We start from the raw sequence: 24,482 nt of genomic DNA on the forward strand, positions 1-24,482 counted from the left end.
GCTCCAGGCAGGTTCTTTGTTAGCAGCTTGATTTTTCCTTGTTTTTCTGTGAGACTTTTATTATGAGTAATATTTTATTTGGGAGGGGGGTTGCTTAGGGGAAAAAAGGGAGGGAGGGAGGGAGGACCACAAACCTGTCTGGCACTAGACACAGCTTCAGGGGATGCTTTGAAACAGACATCAAAGGCTGGAAGGGACTTGAGAGGTCATCTAGTCTGACACCCTGCTTCCTGGGAAAATGGACTGGTAAATTGGTGGCACCAACCCAGTCACATGATAACCTGGCCATGTCCACCCAATCAGATGACAATATGGCCATGCTGATCTGAAGGCATGCCCACCTAACATCCAAACCACGCCCACAAAAAAGCCACGCCCACAGCACCAGTAGGAAAAAAATTCACACTTCACCCCTGCTCTGAATTGGTATACAAGTCTTAAGTGCTTTTGCTATTGCTATTCAGTTTGAATATTACAACTGTAAATAACTGCAAATATAGAAATACAAGTACAGTGGAAATATTTCAGTGCCTTTTTCTGATGCTGTCACTCAGGTATTAGGCAAGTACTTGCCTTAAAATCAGCATCTTTTTAACTAAATGAACAGTGTAGGGTTAGAGTCAATTTTATAGCAGATACCTAGTATTTTACTCTGCCTCTTGGATGAAAGGGTAGAAATATTGAGAAATACTGATGTTTTTAAACTGATTATTATATAATTCAGTTTATGTAATATGGATTTTTTTTAATGACAGAAAAGATGAAAAGTTGGAGCTTTTAAAATCCACAGTTTAGTCCAAGGATTTTGATATCTATGTTTAGTTTTTCTATCCAGTGTGCGGTTACAAAAAAAAAAGTTGGATAGAATTTGGTATATTCTCTGCTTCCAAAGGATAACAACTGCCTCCAATTAGCTGGCATAGAAGGCAACAAGGGAACATTGCCAACATTCTTTGCAGTACTCAACAATACTGTGCCCAGCATAATTGTTTGGTATAATAACTGTGAGAACAGTTCATTATGAGTAAGACTTTTTTGACGGTGTAGGGAAAAAGACACAAAGCATGTCTTCGAATAATTAAACAACCCCCCCCCCCCAAAAAAGCTTGAGAATATTTCTATATTCAAAATAAACTAAATTGGATAAATTCAAAACTTCTTTACTAAGATCTTTGGTAGGAGGAATGCAACGAATTAGGAACCTAAGCATAAACCCACACAAATGCATCATGGGGAAAATGCATGCATATATAAAATCTAGATAAAGCCACCTGCTCAGGTAATCTGTTTAAAGGATAAGTTAGAAGGAAAAGCAACCGTATGAATTCAACCTTGGCCCATAAGGGATTGACATCTAAAGCATAAGAAGACAGGCAAAAGGGCAAGACTGTAAATTCTGGGATTGAGAGAAAAGTATAAGTTTTTTTCTCTCTCTTTTACCTTGTCATACTTTCCTCCTCTACAGCATTTTGATACATTTTGATAAACATATTAATGCCTTATACAGGAGCAAACTCTAAATCAGTGCTGGCTGGAGAATTCTGGAACTGAAGTCCACAAGTCTTAAAATCAGTGTTCCCTCTAATTTTTTTTTGAGGGGGGCGGAAAAGTATAGTGTCTGAGCGGCAGTCCCTTCGGGACTGGGCGGCACAGAAATAATAAACAAACAAACAAACAAACAAACAACCCACCCTGTTTTGCCTCAGAGAATTTCAAAATAAAATATTGTACTGTACTGTGTGTCTGTAACAGTGAGCTCATAATAGGGCAACTCTATCAATATCAAAATGCCACTTAAATAGTTGAGCTAGTTTCAAACTAGATTTTGATTTTCTTTCTCTCTTCCTTACTCCTATTCTTTTTCTTTCTCTTTTCCTTCCTCTCTTTTTTTCTATCTCTTTTCTCTTCCTCTCTTCCTCTCTCTCTCCTTCCCTCTCACTCTTTCCCTCTCGGCTTCTGGGCAGGTTTGGAAAACTCTGAGTTGATGATGATTTTTAAGTGAGCGATTGCTCACTGCTCAGCTTAGAGGGAACTATGCTTAAAGTGGCCAAGTTTGAAAGCCTCTGCTCTAAATCAACAGGACCTTGTGTCTCCAACCTTGGCAACTTTAAGACTTGTGGACTGCAACTTCCAGAATTCCTCAGCCAGCTTTGCTGGCTGAGGAATTCTGGGAGTTGAAGTCCACAAGTCTTAAAATTGCCAAGGTTGGAGGCCCCTGAACAATGTAAACAAAGGAAATTATAGCAAAAATGGCAGAAGGAACCTCCTGACGAACATTGGTGATCAAGGGGTTTGACCATTATAAGGCTTTTCAAGTTAATTCGAGCTTTTCAGGTAGTCCTCGATTTAAAACACTTCATTGAATGATTATTCAACATTAGAACAGCACTGAAAAAAGTGACTTAGGCCTGGTTTTTTAATGCTTACGACCATTGTGGCATAGTAACCAGATCAAAATTCAGACTCTTAACAACTGAGGCATATTTATGACGGTTACACCGATATAAAATACCACAACAAATAAATGACTACCTTGTTGTTTTTTATGAATTGTTGAGAAATTTGGCTCTCGGTACTTAATTGAAATGTTTTTCTCATCCTGTAAATTTCATTTCATAAAATGAGGACCCAGATTGTTGTGGGCGATATGCTGATTCTGTAAACAATTTAGAGAGGGCTGTAAAGCACTGTGAAGCGGTATATAAGTCTAAGTGTTATTGCTATTGCTATTGTTGCCATTTTAAAAGAGATCTCCAAGAGCAGTCTATGGGCTCCAATTTCTTGCTCTCTTTCATAAACATTAGCAGATATGAACTCCTTAAAAATGTTCCCTTCTGAACCAACGGTGCTTTTTCAAGAGGCAACTGGACTTTCTTGTTTTTCTTTGAAGATGTTTCATTTCTCATCAAAGAAGTTTCTTCAGCTTTGATTGGATGTTGGGGAATGGAAGGATTTATATGACCAGCTGCCTACAAGGAATATAAATCATTCCATTCCCCAACATCCAGAGCTGAAGATGTTCCTTGGATGAGAAGAGAAACAGTTTCAAAGAAAAATAAGAAAGCCCAGTGGCCTCTTGAAAAAGCACCTTTGGGACAACCATGGATGACTGAGAATCTTCATAGATGTTCTCTTGTGAAGTTAAATTTCAAGCAACTACTGGTTGAATTATAACTACAGAATAGGGATACATTTAACAATTTCATGTTAAGCTTGTACATGATTTTTTAAATTATAATGGTCTCTGTACTATGGTCACTGACTACAGGAGCAATGATTAACCTTTTCTTCCTCGGGTGCCAAAAAAACATGCATGTATGTGACAGTGTATGCATGCATGCATGCTGCCCCTAATACAGTGCTGCCCCACAGGCCCACACACACAGGCACCCTCCATGCTCTCCCCCACTTCTTGCGCATGCACCGGCAACCTCTCCCAGCCCGTTTTGGTGCTAGCAGGCCTTCCACAAGCCTCCTGAAACCAAATGGGGAGGAGGGCACTGGACTCCCCCACACCCCGTTTTTAGTTCCAGGAGGCCTCAGGTAGACTTGCTTCAAGGAGGTCTGCTAGCATCAAAATGAGGGGGGTCGAGCCCCAGTCTCCTCAATTTATTTCCCCAGTGCATGCTAGTTTTCTTGTGGATTTCTCCCTCCAATCTCCCAAATGTCTTTCCCCACTACGTGTTAGTTTTCTCTTGGATTCCTCCCTCCAATGCCTCTTCCAATCTTTCCAGTGTCTTTCCCCACTACATGCTGTTGTGGCTCGTCCACGTCCCGCTCAGCTGATTACAGATTCTGAAGATTGAGAGACGAGTGTGGGTTGTTATCTTAGCAAGTGTACTTGGCACCTGAGTTTGATAGTGAGGAGGTGATGGGGATTCAGAGTCTAAACGCCAACCAGGGCCTGTAGCACCTCCAGAGGTGCCCATCAGTGACTCAGGAGAAAAGGAAGCGCCTCTTCTCAATGCAAGGATGCTCAGGAGTGTTACAAGACAGCAGTGGCTAAGGAGTAAGAGGGCTCTGCGTGAATAGATCGCCACAACACTTGGCCACACCTTTTGCCTACTTAAGGGTGAGTCTCGTGATTGAGGAAGTCAACATTTGAATATGAGAGATAGACGATTGGATTGTGATTGTAAACTATTTCTGTGATTTTACAAATTAAGAAACTGAAAACTGTGTCTTCAGGCTTCCTACCAATTCACTGTGAGTCGTGTTAAATTAGACACTGGATCGAAGAAAAAGTATTTGGGGAGTTTTGGCTTTCTCTCCAGGACTTCCGTTACAGCAATGGAACGATTTCCTGCTTTTGCTGATACATTTTATACAGTTAAACTTTTTGTTAGTAAACTATTAGAAATTATATGCTTAAAACTCATCAACTCCATGTGTGTGGACCTATTTCTTTGGGGGCTCACCATCAAGACAGAACACGTTCTAGTATTCTCCTGAATTCCTTCCTCCAATGCCTCTTCTGATCTCCCCAATGTCTTTCCCCACTACGTGCTAGTTTCCTCCTGGATTCCTCCCTACCGTGCCTTCTGCGGTCTATCCCAATTTCTTTCCCCAGTGCAGCATGTGAAAATGCCCTTCCCCTGCTTATGTTAGAGACCTGAAGAGCAGCTGGCCAGCAGGAGGTATGAGCATGTGCAGTGCACTGGGCTGGGCTATGGCTAGTGTGCCTGCAGAGAGGGCTCTGCATGCCACCTGTGGCATGTGTGCCATAGGTTCACCATCACAGGACTAGAGTGTATTTTCCTTTGCAACATTTATTTATTTATTCATTTGTCCAATACACAATACATATGGAAGAGAATAGACATGAAGTAATATATATAAAGATAATATGTAAAAATAGAGGAGAAGATATATGAAAGGAAGAAAATATATATGATATATGAGATAAAGGAAAGACAATTGGACAGGGGACGAAAGGCACACTAGTGCACTTATATACGCCCCTTACTGACCTCTTAGGAACCTGGAGAGGTCAATCGTGGATAGTCTAAGAAAGAAATGTTGGGGGTTAGGGGTTGACACTATTGAGTCCGGTAATGAGTTCCACGCTTCGACAACTCGATTGTTAAAGTCATATTTTTTACAGTCAAGTTTGGAGCGGTTAATATTAAGTTTGAATCTGTTGCGTGCTCTTGTGTTGTTGCGGTTGAAGCTGAAGTAGTCATTGACCGGTAGGACCTTGCAGCATATGATCTTGTGGGCAATACTTAAATCGTGTTTTAGGTGCCGTAGTTCTAAGCTTTCTAGACCCAGGATGGGGCAAAGTAATATTTGGTCTATAGAGGAATTAAACAATTTCTTTCCCTGGAGAACTCAGAAATTGACTTAAAATTAATATTAGGAGCAAGTGTAAGCATTCCTCTGTTAGGAACTGTAGCATCACACAGTTCCTGCCCTCCTTTAATCCAGCTCGTTCATCAGCTAGAGATTTATCCTGTTCTAGACAATTAAGAAACTTGTTAGGATAGAAAACATGCATATACAGTACTGTAATTTACTGAATATGGTCAGGAGTCTGTGCAATAATGCGAAGAGTTTTGAAGAATAGCCCCTGGCCTGCAAGTGTATCCATATGCACCTATTCAAACATCTATTCAAGTGGTCCATATGAACACTTTTGTTAGGAGCAGAAAATCCCCAGAATTAATAGTCCTAGTTGATAAGTAGATAAACTATTCAATATATAGTATATAGTGCATTTCTATGCACATGTGTATTGAAAAATCTAAAAACTTATTATGTTTCTTGGAGAGTGGATTGTCTGAGGTTCAAAGTTAGCTTCCTTTACAAATATAAGCAATTTATTTTGATGACAATTGGTGAATTTCTTTTCAAGATTGCTTGGATTTTAATCTTCTTCCTTTACTCTGGTAGGGTGCTTATCTCATGAATTGAGGTTAATACTTTGTTTCAAATAGTTCACATCTCTAAGGGCCAACTGATAAATGGAACAGAAGCTCTTCCAGCTGCCCAAAGTACATCAGGACATTTACATTTACTGTTGAAAATAGTTAAATTCCTCCTCCAGTTCAAATGAGGAACGGGATAAGCAAAGAAAAAGTTGTAGGACTTTTGAAAACTGCAGTACTAATTTTTAGATTCCAGAGAAGTCTTTTTTATTTTAAGATGCTAACTTAATAAAGGGTTTTTTTTAGCATGCTAAGGGAATAATACTGTGCCATTCTTGTGAGCTGTTTTTGAATGTTTGCCCAGTTACTCAGTTTTCCTTTTTGTCCAGCAGCCAGTCCTTAACTGGCCTGCCATAACCCTGTATTCATTAGATGGGAATGTGAAGCCTAGCTACCCCCAATCTATTTCAGTACAGATAATCATCTTCGGCAAGGTCTATATTATAATAAGGACTAAAGGAACAATATGTTTTGACATGACAAGTGGGTTTTTCACCTGTAAACTGAGAGGGGCGGCATACAAATCCAATAAATAATAATAATAATAATAATAATAATAATAATAATAATAATAATAATAATAATAATAATGCATTTTTAAAATGTAAGACTCCACTGAGATATCCTATCCCAGTTGACTATTCAAATCTGAGACCATATTGGCACTATTTGTTTATTTCTTGATATTTCATAATATTGCACTTAAAATATAAACAAAACTTAAGTAAATATTGCTTTTCTATTTCACCTGAACCTATTATGAAGATAATATATGCTCTGTCTTGTGGCTGCTTGCAGCTATTAAAATATCTTAGGGACAGAGAAATATTTATAAAATATTTTAAGGACAGAGAAAATACCTTGTAATTAAAAAAATCTTTGAAAATTAACTTTAGTCTTTTCAAATAAATGTTACAAAAACAAGGAAGGGTAAATGTGCAATGTTATTCTACAAATGATGTTCCCTGAATATACAGGTTTACAAAAATGCCCAGGACTTTTAAAATTACTTTTTGAAAAGGTACCAATAGAATGAATAACCTATGGCACTCTATTAATAATTTAAAATTAATAAAAATAATATAATTTAAAATAAGATTTAAAATTCTAAATAGTAGGCCCCAATTGAAAATATGCATATTTCCCTAATCAAGGAATTCTAAGACATTTGTGAAATCATGACGACTTGTCATATATTTTTTATTTTAAAGTTCAATTTCTCCAAAACATCCGAGTAGTGGCAGAAGCATGACAGTATGTGATATAGTATACATGTACATTCACATTATAAGAAAGCAGATGTTAGTGATTTTTTTTCTTGATGAGAAAACAATTCTGTGATTCACATTTCTGGAGATCTGCTCTTGTAATTAAAACATTATGCTAGATGTTCATTTGACAGGGTTGAAATGTTATCTAATGAATTGTGTCGAGAGGCAGAATAATAGTATAAATATTTTGAGTGCCCTATGTAAGCACCTGCTTGTGTGAGAGAAAAGGAGAAAAAGAACAGAGAGCTGAATGAACTGTTGGATAACTACTGCAATGTGTTTGTATATATAGGTAGTTCTCGACCTATGACTGCTGATTTTAAAACAGTCCAGAATCATGATGACCATGGAATTGGTCCATAAAGCACTTTCAGCCATGCTTGGCAATTTGTTAGCAACTCATGCAGTCTCCATTTTTATTTTATATTTTTTTAATATTTTTATTGGATTTGTATGCCGCCCCTCTCCATAGACTCGGGGCGGCCAACAACAGTAGTAAACAGCATATGACAATCCAATATAAACAGTTAAAAACCCCTATTGTAAAACCAACATACATACAGACATACCATGCATAAAATTGTAAAGGCCTAGGGGGAAAGAGTATCTCAATTCCTCCATGCCTGGCGGCAGAGGTAGGTTTTAAGAAGCTTACGAAAGGCAAGGAGGGTGGGAGCAATTCTAATCTCTGGGGGGAGTTGGTTCCAGAGGGTCGGGGCTGCCACAGTGAAGGCTCTTCCCCTGGGTCCCGCCAAGCGACATTGTTTAATTGACAGGACCTGGAGAAGATCCACTCTATGGGACCTAACTGGTTGCTGGGATTCGTGCAGCAGAAGGCGGTCCCTGAGATAGTCTGGTCCGGTGCCATGAAGGGCTTTATAGGTCATAACCAACACTTTGAATTGTGACCAGAAACTGATCGGCAACCAGTGCAGACTGCGGAGTGTTGGTGTAACATGGGCATATTTGGGAAAGCCCATGTTTGCTCTCGCAGCTGTATTCTGCACGACCTGAAGTTTCCGAACACTTTTCAAAGGTAGCCCCATGTAGAGAGCATTACAGTAGTCGAGCCTCGAGGTGATGAGGGCATGAGTGACTGTGAGCAGCCACTCATGCCCTTTTTTACTATATTCTCCCTCATGGTGGGTATAGCATCCAGTCATGAGTATTTCTGTCTGCTTTCTGATTGGACTGAGCCTGTCAAAGCTGTTCAGGACACATCCTCGTTGCCTTGCTTGTCAGTTTTTTCACTCAGTCACTCAGCCAGGATAGTTGTGCCTTTAATTCCTCCTGTAGCACTTGACCTATGACTGGAACCTACAACATCTGTTGAAGTTAATTTATGTGATCAAATTCTTAACATCTGCAAACTACAAATGGTAAGTCTTGAAAGTTTACTTTGGAAGTGTAGAGGCTTTTGCTTCAGAGGCAGCCTGTCATTATTGCTGGGCTCTGAAAGCCGATCATGGTTTCTATTAAGGATTGTGAATTTGTGGCTTGTCTTTCCAATTTTGCCAGTTTAACTTTGCAGAATTTTCTCTTGCTTCGGATAGCGATTTAAAGAATCCGTTTGACATTCTTTGGGCTGTCCCCGACTAAATTGAGTGCCATTGCTGACATCGGTGGTTGCGGCGGCCATTTTAAACCTCCCGCTTGCAATTTTGGCAACAGTCAGTTGCCAAATGCCCCTGCAATCATGCAGTCTCCACTTACAATCTTCTCTGTTGGCTTCCCAGAATATCAGTGGGGAAGCCAGCATGAAAATCTCCAAGTTGTTGCTGCCTGCTGCAAAGCTGAGATTTCTTCCTGGCAGGCAATCCCTTGAGAGCTAAAGGGATGCCTACCAGGACGAACTATTACTTCCACATGGAGTTGAGATTTCCCCCTCCCTGCTGGGGCAGGCAACTGTTTGGGAGCAAAAAGGCTGCCTGCTTGATGGGAATTCCTCTAGTTGGCTGAAGAAATGGAGTTCAGATCCTAAATGTCTGAACTCTGTTCCTGCAGCCCTTCACAAGTGTTCCCACAGTGTAAATTGAGGGAGTTGAACTTAAAAGATAGCACTTCTGTTCTGTCCACTTAACAATGTGAGAAGGTTACAGAATGAGCCTAACGGGGAGTATTGGGATTGCAATAATTGAGTGAAGTAGTCATGTGGGAGCTCTGGCAACTAGAAGAGCAGCTGCCCAATGCGTGTGCTGGAAAGATGATCTTCCGGTTTCCGGTGCGCGCATATACACTGGCCACCTGGCACAAGTACACTCTCATTTTCCCAGTGCATGTGTGCATGCATGCTGGGCGGCTGCTCTTCTTGTATATGGCACCCAGGCGTACGCGCACAGTCCCCTTTTGGCACTCAGTGCCGAAACGTTTTGCCAATACTGGTCTAGCCCAAGGTGTCAAATTTGATGATGTCATGTGGCATATTGTGACATTTTTTGTCTTTGCAGAGCCAGGGTGGGCATAATCTGCATGTGACACATCCAGTTCATGGGCCACCAGTTTGACAGGCCTGGCTAAGTCTATTGAAAATAGGGATTAGGGGTGACTTTAAAACTGTTCTCCAGTACATGAGTGGCTGTCACAGAGATAGACCTACTCTTCAAAATACCCAAGGGCAGAACAAGAAGCAATGGGTGGAAGCGGGATAAAAAGAGATTCAACCTCCAAGTCTTCGGAGAGGGGCGGCATTCGAATCTAATAAATAAACCTAGAAGTAGGGATACATTTTCTAACAGTGAGAACAATTAGTGGTATAACTTGCCTTCCAAAGTTCTGGATGCTCCATCACTGGAGGTTTTGAAAAATAGACTAGACAACCATTTGACTGAGATGGTATAAGGCTCCTATCTTGATCAGAGGATTGGATCAGAGGTCCTTATCAGTCCTCTGATTCTATATTCTATGTATAGCCTGTATGCTAAGTTAGTGTTAAGTCTTAAACTTATAATTGCAGTTATACACCTGTATAGTGATATATCTATATAGCGTTTAATGGTGGAAAGCATAGGCATGAAATTTATATTGATTCTGTGAAAGAAGTCCACTGAAAATTGTTCCTTGACTTCAGAGTAACTGTGACTGGACTCTAACATCTAATATTTTCAAAGGATATTTTATAAATAGGAACCTAAATCAAATAAGAACACAAGAAGTAGACAATTATGATATGTAGGTAATGATATCCCTTCATCAAAACAGATTACTTTCACATGGATCCTCATTTCGTGTATTTAATGCAGTTGTACATATGTAACTTCATTTTATCATCATGTTCCTTACCAATAAATTTTAGGGAGAAGTAGTAAGAAGCAAGCTTGAACACTATATAAAAAGCTGTCTACTTACTATTTTTTAATCCATTCAATCGATGAATATTACCAGATATGTTGTCCTCAGTCATATAAACACTGTTGTAAACTTAAATATTTCTAAACACCTAAATAACCAAAGGCCATATTTATTGCTTGTACTCTTATCATTGTAACTCTGGCATTTAAAATACTGATTTTAAATTTAATGTTTAAGCTTTGTCAGTGAAACGTATCTGGTAGGCTCAGGTGGAGTCAGGGTTTATTAACAGAATGCACTTACAATTGTATTGTCTGAAGTCCTATGCCAGTTTGTACACCTCATTCTCCCACTAAATTCAATAGGAATTATTTCTAGGAGACAAACATATCATTGTACTTTAAGGGAATGAATCAAAATGTTTTAATATTTTGTTATTTGATAAATTGAACTTAAAAAAATAAAGCTCATAAAATTATAGACTTTAACATAAGAAATGGCCACAAATATTTTGATTCAAGTAGTTCTGGACTTATGACTTTTGGCCATACAATTACTGTTACTACACAAGACAGTTGTTAAGTGAGTTTTGCCCCATTTTATGACCTTTTAGCCATAGTTGTTAAGTGTATCTGCCTTCCCCATTGACTTTGCTTGTCAAAAGTACACAAAAGGTGACTACGTGACCCCAGGACATTGCAATAATCATAAATATGAGTCAGTTGCTAAGCATCTGAATTTTGGTCACAGGACCATAGGGATGCTGCAAAGATTGTAAGTGTGAAAAAATGATCATAAGTCACTCTTTTCAGTGCATTGTAACTTTGGACAGTCATTAAATGAACGTATGAATGAAAGTCGAGGATTATCTGTATTTACATAAAAGGTAAGAGTTCCCCTAGCACATATTTGTTAGTTGTTCCTGACTCTAGGAGGCGGTATTCCTCTCTGTTCCAAAGCCGAAGAGCCACTGCTGTCTGAAGAAGTCTTCATGGTCATGTGGCTGGCATGACTAAATGCCAAAGGCGCACAGAATTCTGTTATCTTCCCATCAAAGATGGTCCCTATTTTCCTACTTGCATTTTGTATCTGTTTTCGAACTGCTAGGTTGGCAGAAACTGGGGCAAGTAATGGGAGTTCATCCCATTATGTGGCACTAGAGATTCGAATTGTTGAACTGCCGACCTTTCGATCAACAAGCTCAGGGTCTTAGCCACTGAGCCACCATGTCAGTAATTGTGAAGAGTTCTTGGTCCAAAAAATAAGAGAAATAGTTACACTCAGTGAAGTGCTGCAGTTACCTTTGTATGCCGGGACATCTCTAGGCGGGCAGCAGGCATGGGTGGGCAGGCGGTGTGGGTGGGGATTGGGCATGTGCACCTGGCTGCCGGTCAGTTGGAGCTGTGTGGGCAACTCCATACACACTATCTGGAGAGTGTCCCCCCCCCATGCAGGCAGCTGCCCTTCACTGGTTACACTAGTTAGGCTAGTAATATCCAGATGACCCCTAGAATGCAGCTTTGTAGTCCTTATTCAGATTTTTATAACCCAGATATAGTAGCCTTAATCACAAATGGTCATCAGAAAGCCCTAAGCTATTTATGGAGTTAAAGATTAAAGTCATTTTCTTAAATGGACTTAAGAATTAAGCTGGCAAGAAATTTAGATCTGGGTCATAAACTATCATTTTACAGACATGACCTTTGCAATTACCCAAAAATTCAAAGACAGTGTAAGATACAACCAGATAACTTTTTGGAAACTGCAAATCAATGTCATTTAAATTATGGAGGGGGAGCGGAGGTTAAATTTTTATACCATGTTTTTTAATACCATTCCATCTAGATTGGAATGCTATTTTAGATAATCTCATCTCAAATAAAAAGCACAAAACAATGGTGGCTTTTACCACTGACATTTAATTCTTATCCTTTCATCAAAATAATCTTTTTTTAATAAAACTGTCCCTTAATTATGTGAAGTAAGGTTAGTATTAGTCACTGATTAAATTGTTCAGAAAAATTCATGTTGTAGTCAAAAATAAAGACTCACTATAGTTTGCTCTGACATTACAAAAACTGTGGTTACTGTGAGTAATGTTGTATTTAAAATGGCTTAGTTTCCATGGAGATAGCTTCCAAGGTGAAAGGAAGACCATCACTTTTGAATAATTACCTCAGAGATTCCTTTGGCATATGTTAGACATGGGCATCTAAGAGCTGTTTTTTTCCTAATCCTGGGATTCAACAGATAGCAATGTCGAGTGCAAATGTTTCTGGTTTTGAATTGCAGAATAGAATGTATCCGGGACAGCTTTTCCTAAAAAATACATTTTCTGACTTGGATATGACGAATGTGATATTGGGCACTTGAGTCCAAGTCCATATCCATGTCTTTATCCATGTTATGCTGCAAATACATTTTGATACACACACATACATGTAGAATGAGTAAACAAAGAAAGAAAAGAGAGGGGAAAAAGTTTAGAAAGTTCAATATCAATTTTCACATTTTCAAAGAATGTCAGAAAAAAACTCTACTTTTATAGCAAACAGTGAGTGAGTAAAAGAGTAAAGCTGTGTACTAACCTTGAGTTGTCTCTTGTAATGACAAATTAGCATTCGCAATATGATTTCACTAGCCATAGCATCTCACAATCTCTATTTGTTTCTAGCAGTCTAATAGTAGAAATATTAGCAGTCTAAAGACTAACTAGAATGCTGTGGCTTTATTTTCCTTTTCTTTCTGGAGAAAAGAAAAATAGAAATGGCTAAATTTCATCTGATATCGCCATATTCCCCAAATAGGATTTGTGGTGTATAAAAGCAGATTTCTATCCCTTGAAAACACTGGCATCAATTCATCCCTTGTTAACATTTTGACCTGTACAGATGTATGAGCAAATATTGGAATTCCAGCCCAAGAATTAGAAGGGCAATAGAAGTAGCACCTTCTCATTTTTAAAATTGGAAAAAAAGTTTGCCTTGCTTTGACATTGTTTTCTGAATGGCTTCTCTCCATTTCCCCCCCTATTAGATGCATTTGGGCAAGATCCAAGCCTGTTGTTACAAATAAAAGGAAACATATAAATTACTTGGCTCACAGAGATTTCTCCTCTGTAAACTCAGTACTCTCATAGAATGAGGAAGGTATTTGGACCAGGAGTCACTGCTCACAGTCACTCATGCCCTCATCACCTCGAGGTTCGACTACTGTAATGCTCTCTACCTGGGGCTACCTTTGAAAAGTGTTCGGAAACTTCAGATCGTGCAGAATGCAGCTGCAAGAGCAGTCATGGGCTTTCCCAAATATGCACATGTTACACCAACACTCCACAGTCTGCACTGGTTGCTGATCAGTTTCTGGTCACAATTCAAAGTGTTGGTTATGACCTATAAAGCCCTTCATGGCACCGGACCAGATTATCTCAGGGACCGCCTTCTACTGCACAAATCCCAGCGACCAGTTAGGTCCCACAGAGTGGGCCTTCTCCGGGTCCCGTCAACTAAACAATGTTGTTTGGCGGGACCCCGGAGAAGAGCCTTCTCTGTGGTGGCCCCGGCCCTTTGGAACCAATTCCCCCCAGAGATTAGAATTGCCCCCACCCTCCTTGCCTTTCGTAAGCTTCTTAAAACCCACCTCTGCCGTCAGGCATGGGGGAACTGAGATATTCTTTCCCCCTAGGCCTTACAATTTACGCATGGTATGTTTGTATGTATGTTTGGTTTTATAATAAGGGGTTTTTTAGTTGTTTCATATTGGATTGTTACATGCTGTTTTTTATCACTGTTGTTAGCCGCCCCGAGTCTGCGGAGAGGGGCGGCATACAAATCCAATAAATAAATAAATAAATAAAATAAATAAATAAGGTGGTTTTTACCAATATTTATTTATCTCTTCCCTCTTCAGCCACTAGAAGTCTTCAGCATTATTCTAAAATATGAATGCTCTGTGCAAGGATTAACATGGATGATGATAGGAAAAATGAGTACACTGACTTTCAGGGGGGTTTTCTGTGTGCAATTCAGTATGCCAGTCATCATCTTGAAAGCCCTTCATGGCATTGAACCTGGTTAGTTGTGGACCCACTTCTCTTTGGGAGTATCGGTCCATTCCGCCATATTGGATAGAATGGGCACGTTCCAATGTATTTCTCCAAAATACTGCCATCTAGTGGGGCATAGCAAACACGCCTTTTTGTGGCATCTTTTTCCTTTTTAGAGCACTCTTCCCTGAGATCTAGCAAGCCCCCACTTTCTCAGTTTTTGGGAAATGCTGGAATAGGATGTACGGTACTTGGAACCTGAAGATGGTGTTATTGGTTGAATCAAAAAAAGAAGGGTTGTGGTGTCAGGTTTTTCTTTTCCTTGTGTTTGGTATTGCTGCTGGTATGAGCTACTGAGAGTTGAGTCATTTAAGATGAATATGCATCGTTTAGATAAATATTTCTAAGATTATTAAATGGATAACTGGACACATGAGGACTTAAGTTTTAAAATATCTATTATATATTGAAACATATGAGAGAGCTAAGTAATACAGTACCTTTGTTTCTGGAAGTAAACATCTGTACAACATTAAATCATGGGATTTTTTCAGAAGAAGTTGCTTATGCTATTACATCATTTAATTCCCATTTAATTCAATGTTTTGTAAAACTTATTTATTTTGTACTCCAATTGTCTGATTCCCTTTGAAAATAAATTATTCTGGCTTCTTCTATGTTCTACCTACCAGTTAAAACATTATTATCTTTGCAGAGTGCTCATTTGGCTATGATTGACACCTTAATGATGGCATATACTGTAGAAATGATCAGTGTGGAAAAAGTTATTGCGTGTGTACAGCAGTATTCCTCCTTCTTCCAAGCTACAGACTTGCCCTATGACATAGAAGATGCTGTCATGTTCTGGATAAATAAGGTATGCATTTCATTTAACCATCACTGTGTTTTTAAAGGAAGGAAATAAATGATGCCCTTATTGACTATTATTTGACTGCTTTTTATCAATCTCCTTTCAGTTTCTAACTGAACAAAAATAATGCCAACTAAAGTTTGCTTCTAGCTTAGTTTGTGGATTTCTACATACTGTACTCTTGACAGCAAGCTTTGATCGTATTTCTTTGCAATATTTGAATGCTAACCTATAGCTATAAACCAAAATCCAAAGCTGTATAAAGGGAGAAAGAAAGAGCTTGCACAAATAGTATTGCTCATTTTCCTGATTTGGAAAATTATTCATTTCAGCCATTGGGATACTAAAAAAATTAAGTTGTTAAAAAATCTATTGGATATATTCACAAAATATTTATCTAGGATTTGTTTAGCCCAATTTTGTAGTTCCTGAATTTCCCCCAGGAACAAATGATGACCATTATTGCTATGGTTTGAACAGAAAAGTGACAGGTGTTTATGGCAGTCTTAATGCACAATTGTTCTCAGGTACCAATAAAGGAGAATATTTGTAGCTCATGGTTGAAATGAGAGGTCCCCTGGGGCTCTTTGGGCTTAGTCCTAGCTCTGATGATGTTACCTAGTTTGTGTAATGAAACATCTGCAAGAAAACAACCAAACTCAGAGAGCACCAAGAACCTCTTGACTCAATAATGTTTCACTGTTAGAATTGGGAAGGCCCTGATAATATCACCTAGCAAACCCATCCTTCAGCTCTGAATGGTGCTATGCTAGCTGTGCTAAATAAAGTAAAACCTAGGGTATTGTACAAATATATGAAAATAGCCTACCTACCTTGCTTTCATTCTCTTTTCCATCTGTTGTCAACTTGTTAGCAGATCCTAAATAAATTCAACCATTACTCAGGTTCTGGTTTTATTACAGCCAAATTGACACTTGCTAAAGTACGTTATACTCATTTATTTCCTACCAAATTCTTAAGATGGCATAAACAGCAAGTATGGAAATAAATGATTTTGGTAAATAGGCATCTATTGATTTCATGAATCAGTGCATCAGTGGTCTAAGTTCCATGCATGGGAAAACAGTGCATATACTGTATATTGCATGTTCTGCTGTGGTGCAAAGACAATACTAAAAAGGCAGCATCAAAGGCTTTGCACCCCACCCCCCAAGATGTAATGGAGATCATCTCCCCTAATCAATAATAATGCCGCAGGAATCCCAGCATCCGGTTAGGCCTCACAGAGTCAGCCTTCTCCAGGTCCTGTCAACTAGATAATGTCGCTTGATGGGGCCTAGGGGAAGAGCCTTTTCTGTGGGGGCCCGACCCTCTAGAATCAGCTCTTGAATCTCCCCCAGAGATTCGTACTGCCCCACCCTCCTCGCCTTCTGCAAGAATCTGAAAACCTATTTATGCTGCCAGGCTTGGGGTCACTAGACCCTAGCTTCTGGCCAATGAATATGTTTGCTCTGGTTTGAATCTGGAATGTTTTTAGCCTTTTTAGAATTGGTTTTTAGATTAGCTATTTATATTAATTGGATTAGATATGTTATTGTATATTGTTTTTTATTGATGCGTTGTGTGCCGTCCCGAGTCCACAGAGAGGGGTGGCATACAAGTCAAATACATACATACATACATACATACATACATACATACATACATACATACATACATACATCTGATGGAAATGCCAGATAAGAATGAAAGGAGTAGAAGACTTAGTAATGACTAGATAGGGAAAAGTCTTTGAGTGTCAATGCAATTTCAGTGTCACTTCTAAGCTCAAGCACTTTAAAGCTTTAAAGATTAAACCCACTTGGCCTCTTTAAGAGTCATTTGTAAACTGGAAAAAGAACAAGAAAAGAAGAAAGACTTGTTATTGTAAACAATTTTTAAAGCCTTGGCCACCACACTATTTCAAAATTGTCCATAGTAGAGAATAATTATACTAAGTAGACTATTATTTATATCTCAGCAAGTAAGCAAAATGTATTTAAAGTCTAATTTCCTTTGCCCTTTTAGGCAAATGAACATTTAAAGGATATAATGGAACAGGAGCAGAAGCTTAAAGAACAACATGGGGCAGAAACTCCAGGAGGTCAAAAAGTAAGTGTGCAAAATGCAGTAGTTAAGAAACATTCAGAATAATTGCAACTAATGGGGGATTTCTCTTTTTAAAATACGTTCTAAGAGACCATTAGTCAATTTGATGTAGTGATTAAGGTGCTGATTTAGAAACTAGGAGTTTATGAATTCTAGTCCCACCTTAGACATGAAAGCTGGCGAGGTGACCTTGGAACCAGTCACTTTGTCTCTCAGCTCAATCCACCTTACAGAATTGTTGTTGTGGAGATAATAGGAGAAAGGAGTGTATATTTGTAGCCTTGAATTATTTAGAAAGCTAATAATAAAGGCGGGATAAAAAATAAATAAATGAATAAAAAATTAATTCATCATTTTTAGATCAGGGGTTTCAAACTCGTGGCCCGTGGGTCAAATGTGTCACTTGCTGGGCATGCCCATGCCTGGTTTAGCAAAGGGGGGAAATATGGCGATAGGTATGTGATGCCGCCATGATGGCGCAAATTAGACATTTCTTACAGTACCTTGTTTTAGAGGAAATCCAGAGACAATTTTTTCTTTTGTTATATTAAACATTAAAAATTACAATAGGGGCGGCATACAAATCCAATAAATAATAATAATAAAATAATAATAAAACTGATTAAAAACAAAAGTAAACACAGAAATCAGTATGTGCACATCCTTATAACATTCAAATACATATTTAACTTTGAGAAGAAATATGCAAACATTTTAAACATTCCTATCAAGTATTTCTTCCCAAAATGATGTTTGCTCAGATAAAGGTGGTGTTTTATGAATAGCATTGTTACTATAATGATTGAATAATTTAAGTCAATGTACTACAAGGTTTTTATGCCTCTATCGCTGTGTACTTTTTGAGCCGAAACTTTTTTCTTGCCACTTGCCCAAATGGAGCTGTGGACATACTCACCAGCCCACTGTGTAGGCTCACACCCCCCCGGGGGGGGGGACCCTTGTCATATAGCATTATATAAAGCGACGCTGGCTGGGGAATTCTGGGAGTTGAAGTCCACCCATCTTCAAACACCCAAGGTTCAGAAACACTGCTCAAGAGGAATCTTCTGCCCACCACTCCATTTCATTTCATTTCTATTCATGTGGGGCTAAACAAGCTCTATTTCCTTTACTCCCTTCCTGTATGATAAATTGAGCTGTTCCTAGCTATGCGACAATCACAATTAGGTTCTGTATCAGTTTTGTTAAAGTGGTTGACATAGCTTGATAATTGCCCTGTCACTTCTAATGATTCTGGTCTCCTTGTTTTGGCCCTTTTCTGCCCCATCTCCCAAGCTTGTTTTCATTATGAAGACTGGAACAAAATTATTTGCTTCATTGAAGACTATAATTAACGACTCACAAGCAGTCAGATTGAGAATGAATCAATGAATCAAATTACTTCAGTTTATAGATCCCTCCCCTACCCACTTCACTATTCTGCTGTTATGCTTAGAGGATCACACTTTAGATTTAATTGTCACAAGGAGTTGAGTTTTTCTGCCCGTCCTCCCTCTGTTCTTCAGCCTCGAAAGAACTTTAGAGCTGTTATTTCTGCAGTATTTTAAAGACAGACGTTTTACCACATTAGTTTCAAGTAAGCATAATCTCTACATTGCCAATATTGGGAACTTTTATTTTTTATTTTGTTTAATGAGATGTAGAAATATGTTAAGTCTTAAAATTGGATGGATGGAAGATTAGATAGATAGATAGATAGATAGATAGATAGATAGATAGATAGATAGATAGATAGATAGATAGATAGATAGATAGATGCATACATACATACATACATACATACATACATACATACATACATACCGACATACAGACAGACAGACAGACATACATACATACATACATACTTACATACATACATACAATGGTCCATATAGAATAATAATTGTATGGAATTGCATCAGGGATTGTGAGATATGCTTGTAAAATGTTTTAATAGCATTTTTTATTAATTTATTGAGCTCATATGGTGCCAAATCTATTTAGACTCATTAAAATTACCCCCTCCTCCAAATTAAAATCATTGAAACGCTTGTGGTAGAACATAACAGTTTGAACCAATAACATCTCATGGCAAACTATGTAAATGCTAGTGAACACTAATAGATCCACAGCAAATGGTAAAATAGCAAAGCCTCCAAAGTAGCCTCTAACATCATAAATTAAATTAATTGTTGTTAAATAAAGAGCCTCATAGTAGAACTGCAATCCCATAAAACATAATCCACAATTACAAACTGGCACTTAACACCACCACCGTCCAGAACAGATCAGTCTTCTCTGCCATGCAGGAGATCTATTTTAACGGGGTACTACTGTAATATCAAAAGGGAGACATTCTACTGACCATTATTTTAAAAAAAGTTTAATTGTTGACTCATTCTCCCTCATTTTATAATAACATGGGATAATTATTATTATTATTTATTAGATTTGTATGCCGCCTCTCTCTGAAGACCCAGGGCGGCTCACAACAACAATAAAACAGTATACAATAAACAAATCTAATATTTAAAAAAATATCTAAAAACCCATTATTTTAAAAAACTAACACCTTCTCCCATGAAAATACACTTCAAATTGGCAAAAGCAGTAAAAACAGCAGTTGGAAACTGTTTGCAACCAAGATGAAGCCTTGGGCACATCTTCCTGGCTGTTAATATTGCTAGCAAGCAGCTATGTTACAACAATATAATCCTTAGTTAGAATATTTTAACTTTCTAAATAAAAAAAATTGACAGCAATATACAGTAATAAAAGTTACAAAGGACACTTAGTTTTTTCATCATCTACAAATGGTTTAAGACTGGAAAAGCAGGACATAAGAGCCATGCTGAATCAGGCCAAAGCCCACCGAGTCCAGCATTCTGTGTCACATAGTAGCCCACAAATTGTACATGGGGATCTTGAGCAGAAAGAGAAGGGAACATTCTCCCTTCCCCTTGACTCCCAACAAATGGTACCTAAAGGAATCCTGCCTGCCTCAACCAACATAGAGGCGGCACTTGGGCGTGCATTTCAATAACCACAGATTCACTTGGCATCCATAAATCTGTCTAATCCTGCATTGAATCTATCCAGGCTGACAGCTGTCACAACCTCTTCTGGAAGTGAATTCCATAAACCAAGGATCCTCTGGGTGAAGAAATATTTCCCTTTATTTGTCTTCACTTTCTTACCTATGAGCTTTAGGGAGTGCCCCCTCGTCCTAGTGTGTATTGTGTGATAGAGAAAATATTTTTTCTCTATCCACCTTTTCTATCCCATGCATGAGATGAACCAAATCAAATCTGATATATAACTAGTTCATGAATTGATTATATTTTCCCTTTGTTCCCGTGTTAAAATTATGAGTAAAATTATTTTTAACATAGAATGACTTGCTAACAACAAAGGTTCTTTAAAAAGCTTCTACTCATTCAGAATTAAATATTAGTAAGTTTAAAATGGATTACACCAATTTTCATGAAAGAAAAGAACATGCTTAAACAGCAATGAGTAAAAAAAAAATTACTTAGTAGAAAATCTTCCTAAGAGTGAAAGTCACTCAGGAAAATCTACCTAGGTAAAAAGTAAAAATTTGCATTTGGCTTTTAGTGTGGAAATTCAGAATACAGTGTTCCCTCGATTTTCGCGGGTTCGAACTTCGCGAAAAGTCTATAGCACAGTTTTTCAAAAATATTAATTAAAAAAATACTTTGCTGTTTTTTCCCTTATACCACCGTTTTTCCCACCCGATGATGTCACATGTCATCGCCAAACGTTCGTCTGCTTTTAATAAATATTTTTTTAAATAGACTTTAATAAATAAACATGATGAGTAATAATCTAAATGGTTGCTAAGGGAATGGAAAATTGCAATTTAGGGGTTTAAAGTGTTAAGGGAAGGTTTGTGATACTGTTCATAGCCAAAAATAGTGTATTTACTTCCGCATCTCTACTTCGCAGAAATTCAACTTTCGCGGGCGGTCTCGAAACGCATCCCCCGCGAAAAGTGAGGGAACACTGTATATCAATTTATCACAGAGTGAGAGTTTTTCTGCTGCTGTGTGCTAAACTGACAAATATTATTATTTTCACATGGGTACTTTTAACAATGGTAATTGTATTAAATGAATGTGTATTTCAAGACAATTGAGTATAATTAATTTTTCATAAATTTGAAAACGGCTTGAAGAAAATATAATGGTGAAGTTGCTAAATTATAGTCAACATGTTCATGTTCTTCTTTGCCTGTTGATTTTTCCCTGCTGCTCTCCTTGAAGTCTCCTTCCAAGTGGTTTTGGAAACTAGTTCCTGTAAGTTTTTTGATTCAGTGGTTTAATGTTGTATGCCAATGTCATGATAATCCAATCATGCATTTCATTTCTGTCTGTTTTCCCCACTCAATGCTTTTTAAGTAAGCCCCACGTGGCACTCCCCTCCCAATTATAATTTTAAATACCCCGGAATAGTGTTGGTCCCATTAACCACCTATCTCCATTATAATTCCAGATGAACAAATACCATCCCAGTGTCCATTTCACAATTTTCAAAAGTAAGAAGTATTGTAATGACTTACAGTACAAGAGAGAGGGGGGAGGGAAGGAGAGAGGGACAGTAGGGACGGAGGCATGGTTGCAATTGCTTGTTTATTTTATTTAACTTAAACATATAATTAAACACATTTTCTACAACAAAAATTTTCACTTCCAAACCTGGCAGTAGATCTAAGCTAATATTATTTCTTTAATCCTAATGTTGTGGTTTAAACTATCAATTTTGAAAATGCACAAAACTACACATTAAACATTTAGAAAAATTGAGAGAAAGGATAAATTGTTCTAACATGTCAGAAACATAAAAGTGGTTGTTATAAAAGATGAAATGCTGTGTTATTTTGGTATATACACACTGAGACATATAGAGAAAAATGCATAGTATATGTATATGACACATACATATGCATCTTGAGTGTTTTGGGGGGGAAATTGGAACACATTATATGAAATAAGTGGGAATGAAATATCTCTTTAAAGGAGTTGTGTATTTTTGCAAGAATGGTGACAGGGTGACAATATAGTGGTACCTCTATTTACCAACTTAATCCATTCTATGACCAGGTTCTTAGTAGGAAAATTTGTAAGAAGAAGCCATTTTCCCCATAGGAATCAATGTAAAAGCAAATAATGTGTACGATTGGGGAAACCACAGGGAGAGTGGAAACCCTGTTTCCTCCCAGGAAATTCCTAGAGAGGCCCCATGGAGGCTTCTCCCTGCCTTTTCCGGCCCTGTTTCTTCCCAGGAGATTCCTAGAGAGGTGCCACTGAGGCTTCTCCCTGCCTTTTCTGGTTACAGTTTCGGAGGCTCGGGTTTGTAAGTAGAAAACGGTTCTTGATAAGAGGCAAAAAAAATCTTGAACACCCAGTTCTTATCTAGAAAAGTTCGTAAGTAGAGGCGTTCTTAGGTAGAGGTACTACTGTACTATTTTGTAATACTATCTGTAAAACTTTATTTTCTGGAGAAGAGAGAAAGGAAGGTACCCAGGCTATGTGTATTACATAGCTAGTAAGGAGAAGAGGATCCTGCCCAGATATAGCCACATGCTTATAGCCAGGAAGTGATCCCAGAACCCATTGTGCCCCTGTGGTAGCTGATGTGGTAGCCTGTGTTTGGATGCTTCTATTACCATCAGTTTCATTACTTATAGGAAGGTAGCATATGTTTGTTAATTTCAAGCAATCATAGCATCCAAAACTTTGAGAACCTCTGTAAAAGTTAATATCCACAACAAATCCTTTCCTTAGAAAAAGAGGGGAAAGAGGGTTTCATGTGTAATGCTCAATTATTGTGATGAATATAAAAGATGGATGGATCACTGATGCTTATATGAATTTTTTGCTCTTCTGTAATCTAAAACAACTTAGGCAGGTTTACTTTTCATTCATTATTGCTTCTTACCCTAGTGTAAATAGAAGGTTTTTTTAAAAAAAAAAGTCTTTGAAGTAAAGAAAAATGAAGTTACAGGGTGATGGGCAGTTTAAAAAGTAAAAATGACATCTTGGAAGAAGGAACATGGGCTTCTGTAGGAGAATTTAAAAGCATACCAACAGCTCAGCCAATATGAAAAGCCTCAGAGCTTGGTACTACAAGAAAAATAAACTTATATAAATTATACATTAAATGCTAGTTAATTATACCTAATGTAAAACAAAAACACAGCTGGTAGGTTTGGGGCAATGTTTGATATGTTAACTTTCCGAATCCAAGGAGAGCTGGGATTCAAATTCAAATTTGCCCAAATGCATAAATTGTCATACTTCCAAAGAATAGTGGATAGTTGTCAAAAAAAATCAGACTAGGAATATATAATTAAGAACTGAAAGCCAGGAAAACCCCTGGCTTATATTTCATAGTTATGACTCTTTCAAGTGCCTTAACAAACACAGTTAATATTGTTTCAGGAAAGAAATAAATCCAGGCATGTTATGTTCAGTGACTGATTGATTGACTGGTAGCCTAGTTAATACATAATGTTAAACTGTAGATAGTGACTTACATATGCACCAAAGACAAATTCTTTGTGTGTCCAATCATACTTGGCCAATAAAGAATTTTATTCTATTCTTTAAAAAAAAGCACAGTGGCTGCATCCCCAGATAATGCTAGAAAAAAACTAAATCACACCATGATTTAATGTACTGCGAAACGTAAATCCTATTTCTGAGGTTAATTGTGGCTCCTTGATGCCAACTAAATCTGTAAGCTATTGCTTGGAACTAGTTTGTTTAATTCAGATAGAAATCTGCAATTAATCATCTACAAAATACATGAATGGGAAACTAAAACTGCACTATACTTTTCAGCTCACTGGACAGAAAATACAAATATTGGAATATTAAGATATTTTCTTCCAAATTTCACAAACCAAAGCTTTACCTTACCAAGGGTTCAGTAAAGGCCATTCAGGG

The 24,482-nt window shown here is 37.9% G+C and overlaps 1 protein-coding gene across 2 annotated transcripts in view; it reads left to right on the forward strand.

Moving 5' to 3' along the window:
- CAMSAP2 (calmodulin regulated spectrin associated protein family member 2) overlaps positions 1-24,482 on the forward strand; it is a 95,409-nt gene that overhangs the window by 27,864 nt on the left and 43,063 nt on the right. The window contains exons 3-5 of one of the 2 annotated variants that reach the window (XM_070746394.1): positions 15,247-15,408; positions 17,431-17,514; positions 21,798-21,830. In XM_070746394.1, the coding sequence (XP_070602495.1) occupies positions 15,247-15,408; positions 17,431-17,514; positions 21,798-21,830 (279 nt within the window). The remainder of the gene's footprint in view (positions 1-15,246; positions 15,409-17,430; positions 17,515-21,797; positions 21,831-24,482) is intronic. The other variant, XM_070746395.1, reaches the window with a different exon arrangement.

Source organism: Erythrolamprus reginae, chromosome 3, assembly GCF_031021105.1.
Source record: "Erythrolamprus reginae isolate rEryReg1 chromosome 3, rEryReg1.hap1, whole genome shotgun sequence".
Classification (NCBI taxonomy): Eukaryota; Metazoa; Chordata; class Lepidosauria; order Squamata; family Dipsadidae; genus Erythrolamprus; species Erythrolamprus reginae.